Raw genomic sequence first — 20,440 nt, 5'->3', positions numbered from 1 at the left:
AGTATTTACTAGCTGTGTGACCTTAGGCAAGTCACTTAACATGTCTGTGTAGTAGGTTCTAGAAGTAATAATAGTACCCCTTTCATTGGGTTGCTATGAAGATTAAATGAGTTGGGATATACATATATTTTATTTATATATATACATGCATTTATTTATATGCATGTGTGTGTGTATATATATACATATATATGGCCAACTGGGACACAAGAACTGGGCGGGCTGAGTGGTGAGGGTGCAGTTGGGAACCTCAAGTGCTGGCCTCCTGGAGAAGGGGCCGAGGTGCCAGGCTGCACATGGCAGGTGGAGGGAGAGGAGGCCGTCCATTACCTGTTTGGAGATGGGGCCAGGGCCTGCCTTGCAGCTAGAGGAGGCTTTCAAAGGAGCCCAAGACCATTACCCGTTTCAGAAGTGAGAAGGTGGGAGGGGGCAGGGAAAGAGTGCTGTCCCTGAACTGTCCCACAGCCTGTAGGCCAGCAAGTTGTGATCAGGGTACAGCTTGGGGCAGGGCAGACAGTCACCCCGTGGTACCTTCTCCAAGGGTTACCTCGAAGAGCATTTTTTAAAAAAGGAATGAACACGGCTGGGCACGGTGGCTCACGCCTGTAATCCCAGCACTTTGGGAGGCCGAGGCTGGTGGATCACGAGGTCAGGAGATCCAGACCATTCTGGCTAACGTGGTGAAACCCCATCTCCACTAAAAGATACAAAAAGCCAGCTGTGGTGGTGGGCACCTGTAGTCCCAGCTACTCGGGAGGCTGAGGCAGGAGAATGGCATGAACCTGGGAGGCGGAGCTTGCAGTGAGCTGAGATCGCGCCACTGCACTCCAGCCTGGGCGACAGAGTGAGACTCCGTCTCAAAAAAAAAAAAAAGAAAGGAATGAACACATTAGCACATGCTGTTTGTTAATATTAGGGGGAGAAACCATTCGTGGGAACAGTGGGAAAGCAGGCCAGTCTTTCTAATGGGAGATGAAGATGGCTGGAGTCAGACCTGGAGACACAGAAAGTTGTCCTGGAAGAGAGTTTCTCATATGGTGACTCCCCTACCGCCCCCTGTGCTTGACCAGTGGTTGGGCTCCTCTGGCCCACTGTGGGTGGGGATGTGGGGTAGGGGGAGGGCAGGAACTCCCCTTCCAGAGCTTTCCTGCCGGAGGAAGGACAGAGGCAGAAACAAGGGCAGAAAAGGGGCCAAGTTTCACCCCTAGACAGATCAGAACAGTGTTCATTGAGACCATCTCAGGGCCAGTCAGGATTGTTAATAATATGATGAGAATTTGTAAATAGAGAAGATAAAAGATACTTAAGTAATGGATTCTGACTCCAAGATACTCCCTGGAAGTTGCTTTGCTTTCTTTTTACCCCATAAGAAAAAAAAAATGTTCTGTCTAATTCTGTATGTTTGAAGATTAACCATAAATCCATGACTTTAAATGGAGTTCATTTGCAGTACTTAAAAATGCAAGGTTAGGCCGGGCACGATGGCGCATGCCTGTAATCCCAGCACTTTGGGAGGCTGAGGTGGGTGGGTCATGAGGTCAGGAGTTCGAGACCAGCTGGACCAACATGGTGAAACCCCGTCTCTACCAAAAATACAAAAATTAGCTGGGCATGGTGACAGGCACCTGTAGTCCCAGCTACTCGGGAGGCTGAGGCAGGAGAATCCCTTGAACCCGGGAGGCAGAGGTTGCAGTGAGCCGAGATCATGCCACTGCCCTCCAGCCTGGGTGACAGAGCGAGACTCCGTCTCAAAACAACAACAAAACAAACAAACAAAAAAACATGCAAGTTAGAAAATCCTAGCCCACCCAACGAGAACAAGCTACAAATGGAGACATCAAGATGTGTGCAAAAAGCCCTCCTCAGTCCGTGATGTGAGGCTGATGGGGTACCTGAAACCCTTCAGAACTTTGTATCACATAGTAGAGTTCTTGAAACGGCCTTACTTTTGAAAAGAAGCCATGTATTTTTTTTCCCCCCTTGAGTCTAATGACCATAGGCCCTGGGAACTTTGATTTAATTGTGCTGGATAAAACTGCCTTCAAATCGTTGCTCTGTAGCCCTGAGCGATGAACTGGAGTGGAATAAAGGACATGCTGCTGTTCTCTTTAACCCTTCAGTAGAACACACTAACCCCAATTAGTGGATAGAAGAAAAGGTCCCTAAACTTCCCTTCTGACCACACAAAATACTTTTTACTTACCATGACTAACTGAATACACAAGCGTACATTTGTTTTAGCTGCAATATGAGGTGAAGTAACTAATAAAAATACAAAACAAATAGACCATTAATTTTAGGCCACCTCTTAAAAGAATGGAACGGGCCGGGCACGGTGGGTCACATCTGTAATCCCAGCACTTTGGGAAGCCGAGGCAGGTGGATCACCTGAGATCGGGAGTTCAAGACCACCCTGACCAACATGGACAAACCCCGTCTCTACTAAAAATACAAAAATTAGCCAGGCATAGTGGCACATGCCTGTAATCCAAGCTACTCAGGATGCTGAGGCAGGAGAATAGCTTGAATCCAGGAGGCAGAAGTCGCGGTGAGCTGAGATTGTGCCATCCCACTCCAGCCTGGGCAACAAGAGCAAAACTCCATCTCAAAAATAATAATAATAAATAAATAAAAGAATGGGAGCAGCAAATTAAGTCTGTGAGCCTGTTTGGAGGACTTCACTGGTCCCAGACTACCTTCTCCCAGTGGGATGGAGACGCCTGGAATCCTGGAATCCACAGTGGGGTGTGTAGTGGAGACAGCTTTGGGAGTTTTCCTCTGGGAAAAGTGCTCAACTCAGTGGTTACATTCACCGATTCCTGAGAAAACTGTGCCATAACATCAACTTCAGAAGCTCATCTGCAGAGCTGGAGTCTTAGAACAGCCAGGGAGAGTTTTCCGGGGGACTTTCTGGTGTCCTTTTCTAAGTCCTGGTGCACAGGGACTATTTCGTATTGCTTAAAAAAATTTATAACAGTAACAACATACTCTTAGGCTGGGTGCGGTGGCTCACGCCTGTAATCCCAGCACTTTAGGAGGCTGAGGTGGGCAGATCACCTGAGGTCAGGAGTTTGAGACCAGCCTGGCCAACATGGTGAAACCCTGTCTCTACTAAAAAGACAACAATTAGCCAAGGGTGGTGGTGTGCACCTGTAGTCCTAGCTATTCTGGAGGCTGAGGCAGGAGAATCGCTTGAACCTGGTAGGCAGAGGTTGCGTGAGCCGAGATCGTGTCACTGCACTCCGGCCTGGGTGACAACAAAACTCCGCCTCAAAAAACAAACAAACAAACAGTAACATACTCTCAGCAAAGAATTGCAAGTGGGCAGAGTCACCAGGGTAGCCACTATTCACTGCTTGCTTTGCATCCTATCAGACCCTTAACTGGGCATATGCAAATATGCAGTTATATATTTAATCATGCAAATGGAACTTGAACTTTACCATACAAATTGTTCTGTGAATTCTATTTTTCCACTCCACAATAGACATTGGCATTCTGCTATGTCAGCTGAAATGCCTATTTTTAGTTTTTACTTTAAAATTTTATTTTTGTTAGAGACAGGGCCTTGCTCTGGTGCCCAGGCTGGAGTGCAGCAGTGTGATAGCTCTCAGTAACCGCAAACTCCTGGGCTCAAGTGATCCTCCCACCTCAGCCTCCTGAGTAGCTAGGACTACAGGCAAGTGCCACCATGCCTGGCTACATTAAAAAAAAAACTTATGGTGACGGGGTCTCAATATGTTGTCCAGGCTGGTCTCAAACTCCTGGCCTCAAGCTATTCTCCCACACTGACCTCCCAAAGTGTTGGGATTACAGGCGTGAGCCACCACACCTGGCCCTTTTTTGTTTTAAAATCTATATGGTGTCCTGTAGAATGGACATACCTCGATTTATTTAATCATTTAATAGGCAGAGTTAGGAACCCTATCCTGTGTGTTTGCAGGTGGCATTTTAGAAATGAAGGCATCAATCTGTTAAACATGTCACACTGGTAGTGGGAAGATTGAGACCACGCTGTAAGCTGCATACGCATTTTAGTGCCCCTGTGTTTTCAAGATTTTAGATTGTGTGGGAGTTGAACATGGGTTAATAAAGAACTGGAAGCCACGAGGGTCTTGTGTTAAGTAGAGTCACAGGCGCTAGACATCAGTGCCATGCAGACAACTGGGTGGGAGAAGAGGGCAGGACCTCCTACCCCAGGGATGTCTTCAGTCTTCAGGATGGCCTGCTTGCTTCTGATTTGTCTGCCTCTTGTTGAGGCTTCATAGAGCCAGGTTCCGGGTACTGGCTCCAGGCAGCCCCTAAAAGTGGGTGAGCTTTCTGCTAGACTGGCCTGCTCAGATTCATTAAGAAAGCCAGAGAGCATGGGCGAGTGTGAGCGCAGCAGCCAGCTAGGGGTTCAGGCGTCGGTACTGAGGTCTGGCTAGGACGGTGAACCTGACATGGGCCCTTGCTGCACTTTGGATTTAGAGAAACCAAATCCACAGTGCAGCAAGGGCCCAGGTCAGCTCTGAAACCCTGGGATAACACAGAGCTGCAAGCAAAAGCGAAGCTTGGTCACCTGGAAGTATTGTTGGTGACCTGGCACAGGGTGACGCTGCTTGGATTCAGTCACATGGCAGGGTGTGTTTCTGTGGTTCTGGGTGGAGGTAGGGGGTGAGCAGGCTGCAGGTGTGGGAGAGGAGCAGTTGGAAGTGAAGTGGGGATTGTAGAGCATCTGCTGAACAGAGGGCTGGGCAGCCTCGTGTCGGGAATGCACACCCACATGCATGTGTGCTGTGTGCTGGACTTGGCCACTGTGACTGGTGTGTGATGATGGCCCTGCAGTCCCACTTGCAGGGGAGCTAGCGGCTGGGGCCCTGCAGCCCCTGGCAAAGCAGAGGGCCTGGATACTTGTGGGAAGAGCTGAACTCTTGGAGTCAGACAGGCTGGAGTTGGAGTCCTGGCTTTAAGCTGCTCGCCAGATGACTTGAGGCAAGTTAAGCTCTCTGAGCCTCAGTTTCCTCATCTGGAAAATGGGATGATGGTGTCTCTAACCGGAGGATTATTGTGATCAATGAAAATAGGCTGAGGCCACAGTAGACTTCAGGAAGTACTCATTCCCTTCTCTTCTTTTCTCTCTTCTTTCTCTTTTGTCCCTCTGACTTCTTGGACGTTAGCCAGAGAGCTAGTGCTGAGGCTGTGGATTTCTCAGGGGCTGTTTTCTCTTCCTCTCTGCCTTCCCTTTCTGCCCGCAGCCACTCCTGCTCTTTCTTCCCAGGGCTGTGGGGAGGTGGGCTGGGGAGGCTTCCGGAGAGGTTGTTGGATGTTTGTGGATGCTGTCTGCTCCCTGCCTAAGGCCCCGCTGGGCAGCCCGGCGTTGGCTTTTGCCAACATGAGCTGGCATGAGCCACCGCACCCAGGCCTTGGGTCCCACTTGAGACAGTGAATGAGCCAGTTGGTATAGGGGGCTTCCCTGTGACAAGCTGCTGGCTGTTAGAGCATTTTCCAGACCCCGTCATCTCCCCTCCTGTTAATAAAGGAGGGAGCAGCTGGGTATCCCCACCCCAGATCTTAGCTGAGCATCGACTCCCAATACATTTTTGCACAATTCCCATAGAGGACCTTTGCTTCACACCTCTGGAGAGGGCATGGTTGGCCGCTGACCTCCAGACTCTCTGCTCAAGGGAGATGGTGTCTTCCCTGGGCAACCTCTGCTCCTGTGCCCTCGGCTTTTACTGAGCACACGTGGAGCCTTTAGCACCTTCTCAAGGAGAGGGGCTTTCAGACTGGGGAAAACCACGCGCTGCTCCTCAGTGTTTCATATTTTCAGCTTAAGTTTGAAGGGACTACTGACTACCATTTGTGTGGCCCACCTGCCACGTGCCAGGCCCTGTGCTAAGCGCTGGTCTGGCAGGAAAAATTTGAAACACTTGGTTCAGAAAGGGACGGTCCTGAGCCGCGGGAAGGGCTGAGGTGCAGCTGGACTTCCTGGAACCAGGAACACGAATCCTCCTCTATCTGCTCTCCACTTCTGATCCTGGTTTCTCTCAGCGGGAATGTTAGCTTCATTTTCAGATGGGTCTTCTTCAGATGTTTCCTAGAAACATGATTCCCTAGGGCTCTCATATCCTGTCTCGCAGTTGCACTAATATTCTGCCTCTTTCTCTGCTCTCCCCACTCTTTCTCCCCACTCCCAATTGAGAAAATCTCAGGGAAGGCCCTGATTGGCCCAGTTAGGTCCCACGCCCAACTCTGAGACCAGGGAGTCAGGGGCCTTGCTGGACCTGCATACTGACTGGAGAGTGGAGTTGGGAAGAGCAGGTTGGATAAAATGCCACGTGTCCACCACAGGTAGGTGAATCTCCTGGTTCCAGATGGGAAAGCTGAGGTGACTAATCCTGGGTAGTCTGCTAGTGAGTGGCTGCCCTGCGACGGGAGTCAGGACTGGGACGGGGAACCCATCCTTTTAACCACTCTGCCACAGTGCTCTCTGCTGGCTGGAAGGCACTGTGCTAAGGCTGTGGGTAGAAAAGATGAACAGTGTGGGCTTCTAGCCTTCCAAGACCACAGAGGCCAAACCACAGGCACACAGAAACTTAAAATAAAGGAGCAAGTGGAAAAAAAACAATGCAGGAAATATGGGCAAGATGCTCTGGGAGTTCAGGAAGTAAAGAGCTTGCTCTGGGTAGGGGCAGGATTGGGGTCTGCTGATGCCTTCTGGCTGTCAAGAAGAGTTTACATTAGGGCTTGAGCTGGACAAGGAGGGACTGATACGACGTTTAGTGAAAAATCTCATTAAACCTTTTTCTGAATGGCCCTCAGGGGTCTAGAATTGGATTGACTCTAGTCCTTGCTTGATGACATGCTCTTGTTCACACAAGCCCTGCTTTTGTCTTGTGTATTTTCTTTCTTTTTTTTTTTTTGGAGACAAGGTCTCACTCTGTCACCCAGGCTAGAGTGCATTGGTGTGATCATAGCTCACTGCAACCTCAAACCCCTGGGCTCAAGCATTCCTCCCTGCTCTGCCTCTCAAGTAGCTGGGACTATAGGCACATGCTATCACGCCCAAATAAGTTTTCATTTTTTACGGAGATGGGTCTTGCTATGTTGCCTAGGCTGGTTTCCAACTCCTGGCTTCAAGCGATCCTTCGGCCTCAGTCTTCCAAAGTGCTGGGATTATGGGCGTGAGCCACTGCACCTGACTGTCTTGTCTGTTTCAAATAATGCTTTTAAGTCTGTGTTAATGGAACTTAAACAGCAGTTTGCTTGAATATACTTCTACTTTTGCAAAGATGAGCTAAACGGATTTTTAAAAAATCTTCATTTTAGCATCTACGTCATGGGCTTGGTCCTGGAGTGGATTAAAAACAATGGAGGTGCCACGGCCATGGAGAAGCTTAGCTCCATCAAATCTCAAATGATTTATGAGATCATTGATAATTCTCAAGGATTCTATGTGTAAGTCAATGTATTTTATCTACTATTTTACCTCTTGTGAATTTAAAACCATATATATACTGTGTGCCTTTGAAAAGTGGACATATTCACCTTTCTCTGAGACATTAAAATGCTGGTGAGTGTGGGTGGTCCTGGGCTCCATGAGCAAGGGAATGGGTGGTGAGTTCTTCCCTCCTGTACCCCATCCCGGGGCTCTCAGGCTTTGGGACCTGTATTCCAGTGGTTAGTGATGTTTCTCACACCAAAGACATCACCCTGGGGAAGAATCTCAGTTCACCCCCTGGGGTAGGTCCTGTCTACTCCCTGCTTGCTTTGTACATTTTCTGGGAAAAAACACATGTACTTTCTGGAATGTGTCAATTGAAGGACTTCCGTTAGAGATCTTTGGGATAAATACTCACTCCTGGCCTCCTCTTCTGTGTTATTTCCCTTTTTAAGAAAGTTCACTCCTTTCCTTATTATAAGACAGATGCTGTTATCCCAGAGTCTGTGAATGGAATTGGCTTTGGCATGGGGTTGACTCCGGTTTAAATATTTCCATGACCAAATGATTAATGAGTATGTCTTACCCACTAGCCCTGCACCTGAGAATTCCGCAGAAAATGTGTGGGTCTTGTATTAGTGTTCTGGGGCTGGTGTAATAAAGTGCTACAGACTTAGTGGCTCAAAACATCAGAAGACTTATTCTCACTCTTCTGGGGCCAGAAGTTCAAAATCAAAGTGTCACAGAGTTTTGTTCCCTCCAGAGAGCTATGCCTTGCCTCCTTCAGCGTCTAGTGGCTCCAGGTGGTCCTTGATTTGTGGCTGCATCACTCCAGCCTCCACATCTGTCTTCACATGGCCTTCTCCTTTCTGCCGTGTCTTCCCTTCTGTCTCTTAAAAAGAGAGGTCTTTGGATTTAGGGCCTATCCAGATAATCCAGGATCATCTCATGTCGAGATCCTTCACATAATGACGTCTGCAAAGGCCATTTTTTCCAAATAGGTCATATTCACAGATAGATTCTGGGGGTTCGGACATAGGCATACCTTTTCAGGGTCACCATTCAATCCACAGCATTAGGCCCTTCACCAAAATGCCAGATGGGAAGCACCTGGTGCAGTGCCTTGGAGGCAGAGAAGTATAACAGGTGGTATCTTCATTTGCTTTTCCCTTTCCCTTAAGGGTGGGTACAGGTATACAAAGACCAGACTTTCCGCTGTGTGCATGTATGTGCACCTACACATATACATAAATGCTTAAACCCACCAAACTGAGAACCCCCTTCTTAGTGGTCATTGCTCTTTGGGGTTCAGTCTATTGTAACAAAAATATCTGCTTGATGGTAAGTTGGAAATTTGTCCTCTCTCAGATAATTCAGTGGCCACATGGGACAGACAAAATGATGCCTCAATCCTAACTTAGAATTGTACTTTTTAGCCAAGATTTAACTAACACATCTCCATAACCACCCATGGGTGGGCAGTGCTGGTGTTATTTTTGGATGGCATGCTGCTGCCACCTTTGTTCTTGCAATGCTTGTTGCCTGCTTTTGTGAGCTCTTGGCATGCAGTGGTCCTCCTCCAGCTGCAAGCCCAGGGGGAGTTAGGCTTGGCAGGATGCCTTGGCCTTTGGGCTCCTTTCCCAGGTACCATCTTGGGGAAGGGATACACACTCTGCATTACTGCCTGTTCTCTGGTTCTGTGCAACAGAGAAGCAAGTGCAGGCTGGGGGCTCTGTGCTGGGGAAACTTCCACCCTAGACCTTGATGTGTGAGTCGGGAGGCCAGGATACCCTGCCTGTGCTCACTGAAGCCATTTAACATGCACAATTAGCAGTAGGTATCCAAGGATTTCATAGCCAAGGGCTAAAGAATATGGCATGAGCCTGGAAAAGGGGATACTGTTTGGTTGGAGGTGAAGAGAGGGCTTTTGCATCAGCTTATTATGAGCCCTGGTCACTTAGGCAGAGAAGAGGGCAGAAAGGTTTAGAGTTCTAACCTTTAGAAAGGTTAGAATCATCCCTGCAAAGGCACTGAGGGAAGAGTGTACAGTGTGTTTGGGGAGCAGAGCATGGGCTGCTTGAAGGGGATGGCTTATGCTGGGATTGGAAGGAAGGTCTGTGGAAGCATGTGAGGATGTGTTTAGTCCACCTATGTATTCATTCATTCGTCTACTCACCCACCCATCCACCCACCTACCCATCTATCCATCCATTCATTCACTCATTCATTCATTCATTCATCCATCTGTCCACTCATTCACCTATACATTCATCCTGTCATCCACTCATCCATCTACCACTGACCCACCTATCCATCTATTCATCCACCACCCACCTACCTATCCATCCATCCACCCACTCACTCATCCATCTACCATCCATTACCCACCCATCCTTCCACCTACCTATTCACCCATCTACCCATTCACCCATCCACCCATCTATCCACCTGCCCATTCATTAACCCATCCACTCATCCATTCATCCATCTGTCCACCCATTCATCCATCCATTCATTCATCCATCCACTCATCTACCCATTCACTCATCCATCAATCATCCATCCATCCATCCATCCATCCCTCCATCTGCTCACCCATCCATCCATTCAGCTGCCCATCCACCCACCCACCTATCCATCCATCTACCTACCCATCCACCCTTCCATCTATCCATCCACCCTTCCACCTATCTACCCGTCTATCTATCCATCCATCCATCCATCCATCTACTCATTCATCCACCCATCTACCCACCCATTCATCTGTCCATTCACCCTTTTACCTATTCACCCGTCTACCCACTTGTCCATCCATCCATCCATCCATCCATCCATCCATCCATCCATAAAATGACTCCTGAGCACCCACTCTGTAGACTAGTCTTGTTCTAGGCTCCTGAAAGATCGAGAAGAATAAATCATCTTCCCTGGCTCCCTAAAAAGTGCTGAGAACCTGAATGTGAGTAAAAGCACTTGGTGGTTATAGTGGATGGGAGACCAATTTTTCTATTAGCTTTTAGCTCTACATATTTCTCAGGAGATGTGTAGACATGATATTAGAGGACAGAAAGAACGGTGATACCGCTGGGAAAAAAATTAAGGGCATCAGGAACAAAATAAAAAAGCATAGAAGGAATTCTGGGAATCTCCTGAATCCTCCCTGCCGCCCCTAGGTCCTTTAACTCCAAGCACTCAACCTGGGCCTCTCCCAGAAGGCAGCCTGCCGAACTGATGTTGCAGGCGGGTCATCTCCTGGGGAATCTGGTCACCCTTCACACCCAGAGCTCTTCACTCATTTATGAACTGCCTTGACCCAGGACTTCTGGTCGTTTTTCAGAATAAACCTCTTTCTGGGAACTCCCACCACCCCCTCGGCTGCCTGCCTGGAAAGCGCCATCCCAGGCGCTTGGTGTCCTGTGGAAGCTTGTTACTGGAGTAGAAAGGAGGCTCTCCTCTGTCTCTCCTCTGTTTACAGCTGGAGACTCCCAGGCTGTGCCTGAACTCACTTAGGTTTTCAGGAAAGTCTTCTTTTCTTTGGAACTATGGAAATAGTGGAGCAACATGGCCCCATGGGAGGCGTGCACTTTTAAAGAGGAATACCTAGAATTAGAATTTGCAATTTACCACCACCTTTGCTCCTCATTTTTGTCTCTGAGAAGATGCATCCCTCCCCACTTCCATGCCCCCTGACTCGTAAGCCAGCTCCTTTACTTCACATGGTTCCAGGTTGTTTGCTGGGGGTTTCACCAGCCCTGCCGGTGACCTTGGCAGGGAATTCTGGGACTAGATAAGACAACCTTCGAAGGCTCCGAGTTGATTCCATAGCCCAGTCACCCACGCTGTGCTGACTGACCCCATATTGAGCCCACGTGGGCTGTTTAGCATCTTGGGCTTAGAAGCCTCACTTTGCCACGGTGGTGCATGTGACCTCGTGAAGTGACCTAACTGCTCTAAGCCACAGTTTTCTCCTCTGTACCATGCAGGTAATGATACGTACTTCTTAAAATTGTCAAGAGAATTAAAAGGAAATGCTTCTGAATCAAGAGTACATAATGTAAGGATTGAGAGCATTTTTACACTAAGGATTGAGGACTCTTGTGCTGGTTGATTTGTGTAAAGTGCTAGAAACAGTGCTTGGCACATAGGAAGCATTCCTTGCATGTTAGCTCTTAATAGCATTATTTGTGGTTATTGTTATGTAAAGCAATTATGGTATTCCTGACACACAGTGCTTATATAATACAAGCTTTTGTAATATAATTAATTATATAACTATATAATAGATATTCATTTTATTATATAAGGATGTGCAAGTGACAGATTCCATGTCTGGATCTGAGGTCACCTTTATCACCTTATGTGGCTACCAGGCCTTAGGAAAGAGAAGGAGGCACGCGGTGGGTCTAGTGAAGACCCTAAAATAAAATGAAGCAGGCAGAGTCCTGGGCACCTTACACATGTGAATGCCTTTTGTTGTCATCACAACCCTGTGAAGTACACACTGAGCCTATGCAGCAGAAGCACAGATAGGACAAGGATGCAGCTGGGAAGTGGGAGCAGCCAGGCTATGAACCTGGGGCTGGAAGGCTCGTTCCAGAACCTCTGCTGCTATCTAAGTCCAGGAGTGCAGAAGGCCTTAAAGAGGCCATACAACTGAAGCCATAAAGTAAAAGAATGACATATTTAATGACATGAACATTTTAAAATTTTATGTGGCTTAAGACATCATAAACAGAATTAAAAATGACAGAATGAGAAAGATTTTGTAGTATATAACACATAAAGGTTACTATCCTTAATATAGGCAAGAACCCACAGATGAATGAAAAAGGCTAAGGAAATAAAAGTGGGGGCGTGGTGGTTGCTAACAGTATGAGGAAACAACTCAGAAGAAATGCAAGCTGCCTCATAGACAAATGGAAAGATGCCACCTTCATTAGTTCCTTAGGACATGCAGATTAAAACCGTGAGATATGTTTTGCCTTTGATCTGCAGACATTAAAAGGATTGATAACATCTGGTGCTAGTGAGGGGATGCACTTTTGCTGAGAGTATAAATCTGGACAAATTTGGAGTATAAATCTGGACAAATTTGAATTATAAGGAGATTGCAGCACTCATTATAATTCAAAACTTACATGCGCTTTGACCAAGGATTTTTATGTCTACACATTTACCCTTCTGGCAGAATTCCTTCTATGCTTTCTTATTTTGTTCCTGATGCCCTTAATTTTTTTCCCAGGCACTCTGCCTGGGTACAGAGGTGTGCACAAAATTAGGGACCAGCAAGTCCAGTGTAGGATGTAATGGTGAAAATATGGAGGCGTGCCTATCAGTAGGGGTCTGATGAAATAAATTAGGATCTGTGGGTAATATGGAATAACTGCATTGAGAAGGATGAAGCGAGTCTCCTAACAGACATGGGAAGATGACTTAACAGACATGGGAAGATATGTCATCAGACCAAAAGGGGCAAGAGCAAATATAGAAAAAGACAAATCTATGAGTCCTTAAAAACTACAACAAGGCCAGGTGCAGTGGCTGATGCTTGTAATCCTAGCACTTTGGGAGTCCAAGGTGGGAAAATTGTTTGACTTCCAAGGAGTTTGAGACCAGCCTGGGCAACATAGTGAGATCTCATCTCTACAAATAACAATAATAAAAAAAATTAGCCGGGTGTGGTGGTGCGTGCCTATAGTCCCAGCTACTTGGGAAGCTGAGGCGGGAGAATCGCTTGATCCCAGGAGGTCGAGGCTGCAGGAGGCTGAGATTGGACCACCACACTCCCACCTGGGTGACAGGGTGAGACCCTGTCTCAAACAAAAACAAAAAACCTACAACAGTTATATATAAATCCGTATATACACATAGACACACATACATGTATACTCGCATATACACACAGATGTACATGTGTGTATCTAAAACGATCCTGAGGAATGCACAGCAGACCGTTAGGGTAGCCACCTCTGTGGGAAGAGGGGTGGCAGATCTTCATATTTTTATTCTAAATTTTCATAATCGTGTACATATTTAAAATTAATTTTTTGTTGACAAAACCAGGCAGTAAGGAGAGGCCTGTATAGGGTTACATTTGGTGGGCTTCTCTTCACGTACTCTTCTTTCTCATTGCCTGTGTAGCTGACACATCCTTTCAGAGGGGCTTGATGGGGGAGTGATGTTTCTTCTTCGCCTTCTCATCTCCTGTGACTTTCTTGCCTTCCCTTCTGAGCCTTGCCACCTTTGTGGGATGGGTGTCCCTGGCTGAAGAAGGTGTACCTCCGCCATGTTCCCCTCCTCCAGTACTTTGGGAAGTCTCGGTGTGTCTGTGAGCAGCGTGTCTCCTTGGGGACTGTCTGGAACTCTCATCCCCGCAATAGGAAGTGTTTTTCAGTCATGGGGGATCACTGCATTCTTGTCTGACCTCCTGGGGGTTCCTCATTTATGTGGTCGCTGAGCCCTTGAGAGGCTTCAGGAAGTCAGGAATGAGGAGGCCTGCCTAGCTCTGTGAATGCAGCTTTCCTAAGTTTCTCTGGCCATGAAACCGCTTTCCCAGAACGCCTGTTGACATCTTCTCTGTGCTCCACCCAGACGTTGGGAAGCGTGGCTCTTTCCCTGGCTCCCACTTGGACTTTCTCCTTAAATCTTTGCAGCCCTGGGATTACCAGCTGGTTCCATGCCCATCCATAGCCCACATAGCCTCTCAGTCTACCTTGGCCCCTTCTCCTACCTCACCCCTCAACCCATTCAAACAACAGACTTGGTCACCTCTGATATTTGGTGTTAACTCCAGGGACTGCTCACTGGGGAGCAGGAGCCAGATCCAGCCCACAGTGGTGCTTGACAGGGGTCACCCGTGTTTAAAAACACAATTTGAGCCAACATTGGGCTCTTGGAAGATACTTAGAGATCTGGTTTCTTATTCCATAATCCATGTGCCTCTGAAATTGGGAAAAAGAAACTTTGACAGAGACAGCCATATGTTTCAGGAAAAAAAAAGGGAGAACCTCTTTTTCAGACTAGTCCTCCACGTTTAAAATGTGAGAGCTTGTTTGCACCTTCCACACCGGCCCGTCCTACCCATTTATGTGAGTAGTGCGGGGACCTGCTGGCTTTGAGTTTGCCGCCCATGCTTGAAGCTCCTCAGTGCCAGCACCTTGGTACAGGCCCTAGCTCTTTTGACCTAGAAAGTTTTTTTTTTTTTTTTTTTTCCCAGCCATTTCTTTTTTTTAGTTTACAGTTTGCATTCAGTGCAAACCCATAACATGAGACATTACTATGAATCAAAGCGTAAATACACAAACACAATATACAATCCAAAATAGACGTGCAGCCTTCAGGAATGAAGCAGAAAACAGGTTCATTCACATGCACAGTAGCATCAGGGCTGTGTGATCTGGTTGTTCCCATGTAGCTTCCTAAAGGTGGAAAAAAATGACTTTGGTCATTTTAGACTACTGTGGCCATATTAGATACTGGAACCCTAGAAAGTTCTTCATAAAAGCTTTCCAGCAGCTCTGTGGGTTCCCAGTTTCTTCACTCCCCAGTCTCTCCTCTGTGTGCTATAATTGTTTTTCTATAACACAGAGCACATTTTGTTATACAAACTGGATTACTCCTCATTGCTCAAGAATCCAGTCCAGTTCCCAGCAGGGCACTCCACAGCCCGGGCCCTGTGGGTCTTCCCAGCCACCCCAGCCAGGAAGCCAGTGCTTCAGTTAAGTCAGCGGACTTGCTGGAAGCCTTTGTGCCTTTGCAGATGCAGCTGTCTGCCAGATGCCCTTCCTTCTCATCTGTTGTAACCACGCTGTGTCCCCTCCCCTGAAAGCTGTCAACCTTGCCTCTGCATAATTCCTTATCTGGCATCTCTGCCTTTGCAGCCCTTGGCTGTTACAGCACTTCTTACATATAATTGTGATTCCCTCCGGAGCTATCTCTCTGTAGATTGGGAGCAGTTAATTTCCTTTCATCTTTTTTTCTACCCCCAGCCCCATACTAGAGGCATTCTCCCACGGGTAGTGCATAAATATTTGTTGCATGACAATTGAGTCTTTAATTTCTCGCTTTTATGACATTATTGCTTTGTGATATCTTCTACTTTCATGATAGGATGGGTAAATTGGAGGGAGAGGAACTGTAAATACAGATGCTTAATTCTTCCTGCTTTCAGTTTTTTTTCTCTTAAGTTAAATGTGCTTTTTGTTGCTCCACCTCTCTGATTGGAGCCTCACATTGGGAGCCTGAGGCAGTGGAATATCAAAAGAGGGTAGACGCTGAATGTTTAATTTCAATGTCAGCCATGAAACCTACCACTTCGAATAGTGGGGCCTGGAATTCAGGCTGAAAGTCTTTTCCACATATTTGGTTTCCCCTTTGGCCTCTCTTTTGCTCGAAGGTGTGTTCTAGACTCTCATTAACTTTAATAAGAATTACGGATGTGCCCTTAGGGGGCCTCTCACACTGCCTTTATTTGCTGTAATTTTAATGAATTCTACCCATAGAAGTGTAAGAATAAAATAGGATATACTTGAGCAAAGGGAAAGAGAGGGTTATTACACATTGTACCTTTTTTTTTTTTTTTTTTTTTTAATTGCAGAGTAATGTCAGCTATTCTTCCATTTGTCTCCTTTGGTTGCCAGTGAAAAATAATTTTGGCTGCTTATTTTCCAAAGCAGAAACTGAAGTCAAACACGAACCTTTCCTAGACAAAAATTCACTCATAATCATTTTTGAGAGTCGATATGTACCTTATGCAAGGTGCTGGGAATAAAAATATGAATTTATTCCCATAAAGACATACACCTACTATGTACCCAGAAAAATTAAAAATAAAAAAATTTTAAAAGATAAATGTATTAACAGGTACTTATATAGCATTTAATGTGTTGCAGACACAGTTTTAAATTGTGTCAGTTATTTATTTCTGCATCATAGAACACCTTAAAAACTTAAGTGACTGAAAACAACCACCATTCTCTTGTTTGTAGTTTTTTGGGTCAGCAGGTTGGGCTGAGCTCAGCTAGGGGGGTCTTCTGCTGGTCTTGGGATGTCTCATTCTACTGAAGTCATCATTTAGTTATTCATTTGGAGCCAGATGGTCTATACTGGTTTCACATAATCTGGCAGTTGGTGCTGGCTGTTGGCTGGGACACTTATTTCCAGCACGCTAGCTCAGACATGCTTAAGTGACAGCAATACAGCAATACATATATATATATGTATATTTTTGAGACAGAGTCTTGCTCTGTCACCCAGGCTGGAGTACTCTGGCGCAATCTTGGCTCACTGCAATCTCTGCCTCCCGAGTTCAAGCAATTCTCCTGCCTCAGCCTCCTGAGTAGCTGGGATTACAGGCATGCGCCACCATGCCCAGGTAATTTTTTTTATTTTTTTATTTTTTTAGTAGAGACAGGGGTTTCACCATGTTGGTCAGGCTGGTCTCAGACTCCTGACCTCATGATCCACCCGCCTCGGCCTCCCAAAGTGCTGGGATTACAGGTGTGAGCCACCATGACAGTGATATTTTAAGAGAGTAGGAAGAGAGGCTGTAAGGTCTCTTGAGGCCTAAGCTTGGAAGTTGCAAAGAGTCTGTTGTAATCTCTTGGCCAAAGCCAGTCAAAAGGCCAGCTCAGATTCAAAAGATGGAAAATTAGATTCCACCTCTTCTTATTTTTAAATGGGCCACAAAAATTCTCTATAAAGACTGACTTAGTTAATGCTTATGACAACTTGAGGTGGTTGAGATAGGTTCCTCTATTATTATGACTGTTCAGATGAGGAAAGTGAGGCATAGTAGAGAGGTTAAGTAACTTGCTCAAGGTCACACAGCTTGGGGCAATACCATGGTAAGTCTTTTAAAGTTGCTGCTCATTACTTTTGCCTTACAGCCACTATAGGACCAACTTATCATTTCTCTGCAGCCTTACAGAGAAAGAGGTCAGTCACATTTGCCATGCGGCTGCCATGTGTTGGAATCTTCATATATGTAGTGCCACTAAACTGTCACAACTAGTCTGAAATGGAGATATTATTATTCCCAGTTTTCAGGTGAGGAAACTGAGGCTGATGGAAATTAAGTATAAGTCATACAATGGGATGATAACCCACTGTTCCATATGCAAGAGTTTGGTTTCCTTAAGTAAACAATAAATGTACTGGGGCAGATTTTTTGTTTTTTGTTTTTTAAAAAATCTTCTGCTTGCATCTAGGAAGTGTTTTTAAAAATCTGTTGATTTGTTTATGACAACCCATACATTTCAGAAAAGTAGCTGGAATAATGAACATGTTTTTCAGATGTCCAGTGGAGCCCCAAAATAGAAGCAAGATGAATATTCCATTCCGCATTGGCAATGCCAAAGGAGATGATGCTTTAGAAAAAAGATTTCTTGATAAAGCTCTTGAACTCAATATGTTGTCCTTGAAAGGGCATAGGTGAGTACATCTGCAATCCACAAGCTTGGTAAAGAATTAGCTTAGTTTTTCAAATGCAGAATAAAACAAATCTATAGGAACCTCCTTAGCATGGAGTAGCAGTTATGTACTTTGTTGGGCCAACCCAGCTCTTATAAGGATGTGCCTTCTTCCTGTTGTTTATGGAACCCTTTGTGTAATTCCCCAGCTGAGAGTATAATGGTGCTCCATCTTCCATGGGGGTTTTGGCAAAATTACCTTTGAAAAATCTCTTACACTGCTCATATAGCACAGAAGTTGCCATTCCATCTCTGATGAGGCCAGCACCACTCTGTTCCGAAGGTAGAGCATCATTATTATTCCAACTGAACATCAAATTAGTAGCTAGTCTTGCATGCTCTATGAAAAAAAATGTCCTCACATGAGAAGAGCAGCAGGGAGATGCCTGGCCCCCATCTTGCTGGCGCTGTCACGGCAGGCTCATGAATGGTGAACAGAATCGCCACCTTCTTCCAGCTTATCTTCTCCCAGCTTATCTTCTCTTCCTCCCATCTTGTTTTCTTTCTTTGCTAAGAGTGAAGAGTTTGAATGGCTCTCAGTTAAATGTGAGCATGGTGAACCTTCACAGCTTAAGGGAGAATTTTCTGATGACTGAGACGCGTGAAGCTCTGTGCCAGGTGTCGGGAGTTTTTAGGTCGGAGACTGGAAACGATGGTCTCAGGTGCTGCAACTTTCAGGAGACAGTGGCTAGAAAAAGTCATTTTGGTGCTAAATTAGACGTTTTTGTTCTCAATGCCTGGATCTTTGGTCATTCTAGGTCTGTGGGAGGCATCCGGGCCTCTCTGTATAACGCTGTCACAATTGAAGATGTTCAGAAGCTGGCCGCCTTCATGAAAAATTTTTTGGAGATGCATCAGCTATGAACACATCCTAACCAGGATATACTCTGTTCCTGAACAACATACAAAGTTTAAAGTAACTTGCGATGGCTACAAAAAGTTAACAAACACAGTATTTTTCTTAAATGAACATGTTTATTGTAGGTTCTTCTTTTTTGAAAGAACAGCAAAACATCTACGGCTCTGTAAAGCTGGTGGGACCTAATGTTCACCTTAATTCTGACTTGAACTGGAAGCATTTTAAGAAACCTTCTTGTTGCTTTTCTAACAAATTCCTGCTTATTTTGCCTTTGCTGCTACTTTTTCTAGTTAGATTTCAAACTTGCCTGTGGACTTAATAATGCAAGTTGCAATTAATTATTTCTGGAGTCATGGGAACACACAGCATAGAGGGTAGGTGGGGCCTTCTAGGTGCTGAATCTAGACATCTGTGGGGTCTCCTGGGTTCAGCGGCTGTTGATTCAAGGTCAACATTGACCATTGAAGGAGTGGTTTAAGAGTACCAGGCAAAGGGCAAACTGTAGATCGATCTTTATACTGTTATCACAAAAGAAGTGACATACTTTATATATGTTTATATTAGCAAGGTCTGTTTTTAATACCATATACTTTATGTCTCTATACATTTATATTTCTAATTATATGGTTATCACTGATACATGTAGACACTTTTAGAATTTATTAAATCCTTGACTTTGTGCATTATTCCATTAGCAACAGTTGCACCCCCTCCTCAGCCCTCCCCTTCCTCTTTTTAAGCTGTTTTATGAAAAAGATCTAGAAGTTCTTGATTCATTTTTACTGTTCTTTCCAGAGGTAGAAGAGAAAGTTGATTGGTTGGTTGTTTTTCAATTATGCCATTAAACTAAACATTTCTGTTAAATTACCCTATCCTTTGTTCTCTTGACTGTTTTCTTTGTAATGTTTGACGACGAGAGTGATACTTTGCTGAAAAGTCTTTCCCCTATTGTTTATCTATTGTCAGTGTTTTATGTTGAATATGTAAAGAACATTAAAGTCCTAAAACATCTAAGCCCTTGTCAATGAATTTCTCTACCTGCTTTTTGGACAAATCGTTCTTTTTTAAACTTTATGATGGGAAAGCTTGAGGTCTGAAAATAGCACCTGCTAAGGGTAATTTAGTTCAACCAAAGATCTAAGATTTAACTCTTGCGCATCCATTTAAAAAAATTCAACAGTGTGGGAGCTTTCCATTTGCTTTTGGAATGGGCGTTATCAGCGAACCACCTTCCATTGCAGCTGAAGGTGTAGAGTTCTATGAGCTCTGTCCCATTTGCCCCAGAAACATGCCACTAGGACTGTTTTGAGCTATCTTCCTGTTTCATTTGATTGTATGATGAGGACTCCGCCAGTGTCCTGTCCCATCTCTGTTGGCTCCCCTGTTCAGGTCACAGCCTCCAAGGCTTGGTTCTGTTATCTGTAAAAGGAGAGTTGAAATAACTCCCCCACTTACCTGAAGGATGTTTAAAAGTTTAAAACAAGGGCTCGATGCAAGATGTGAATAATAACCACAATGAAAAACCAGGCAGTCCATGGATTGCAACTAAGTGTTCACACACAAAAGTCACGCTCAGAGTCAGCTTCCCCTTCTTCCTCACCCTTTCATATGTGGTTGCACATCCCTGTCATCTGTACCAGACCTGTGCTTCTTAAATATCTGCTTATTTTCGTTCCATTGCCACATTAG

General features: G+C 45.5%; 1 protein-coding gene across 1 annotated transcript in view; it reads left to right on the top strand.

The window, feature by feature from the left end:
* PSAT1 (phosphoserine aminotransferase 1) overlaps positions 1-19,765 on the top strand; it is a 32,442-nt gene extending 12,677 nt beyond the window's left edge. Inside the window, exons 7-9 of the mRNA XM_073021500.1 lie at positions 7,312-7,440; positions 17,717-17,854; positions 18,651-19,765. Coding sequence (XP_072877601.1) covers positions 7,312-7,440; positions 17,717-17,854; positions 18,651-18,756 — 373 coding nt within the window. The 3' untranslated portion in view covers positions 18,757-19,765. The remainder of the gene's footprint in view (positions 1-7,311; positions 7,441-17,716; positions 17,855-18,650) is intronic.
* The last annotated feature ends 675 nt before the right edge of the window (positions 19,766-20,440 follow it).

Source organism: Chlorocebus sabaeus, chromosome 12, assembly GCF_047675955.1.
Source record: "Chlorocebus sabaeus isolate Y175 chromosome 12, mChlSab1.0.hap1, whole genome shotgun sequence".
Lineage (NCBI taxonomy): Eukaryota > Metazoa > Chordata > Mammalia > Primates > Cercopithecidae > Chlorocebus > Chlorocebus sabaeus.
Note: the sequence above shows the minus strand (reverse complement) of the source record. Positions and strands in the feature narration are given on the sequence as shown.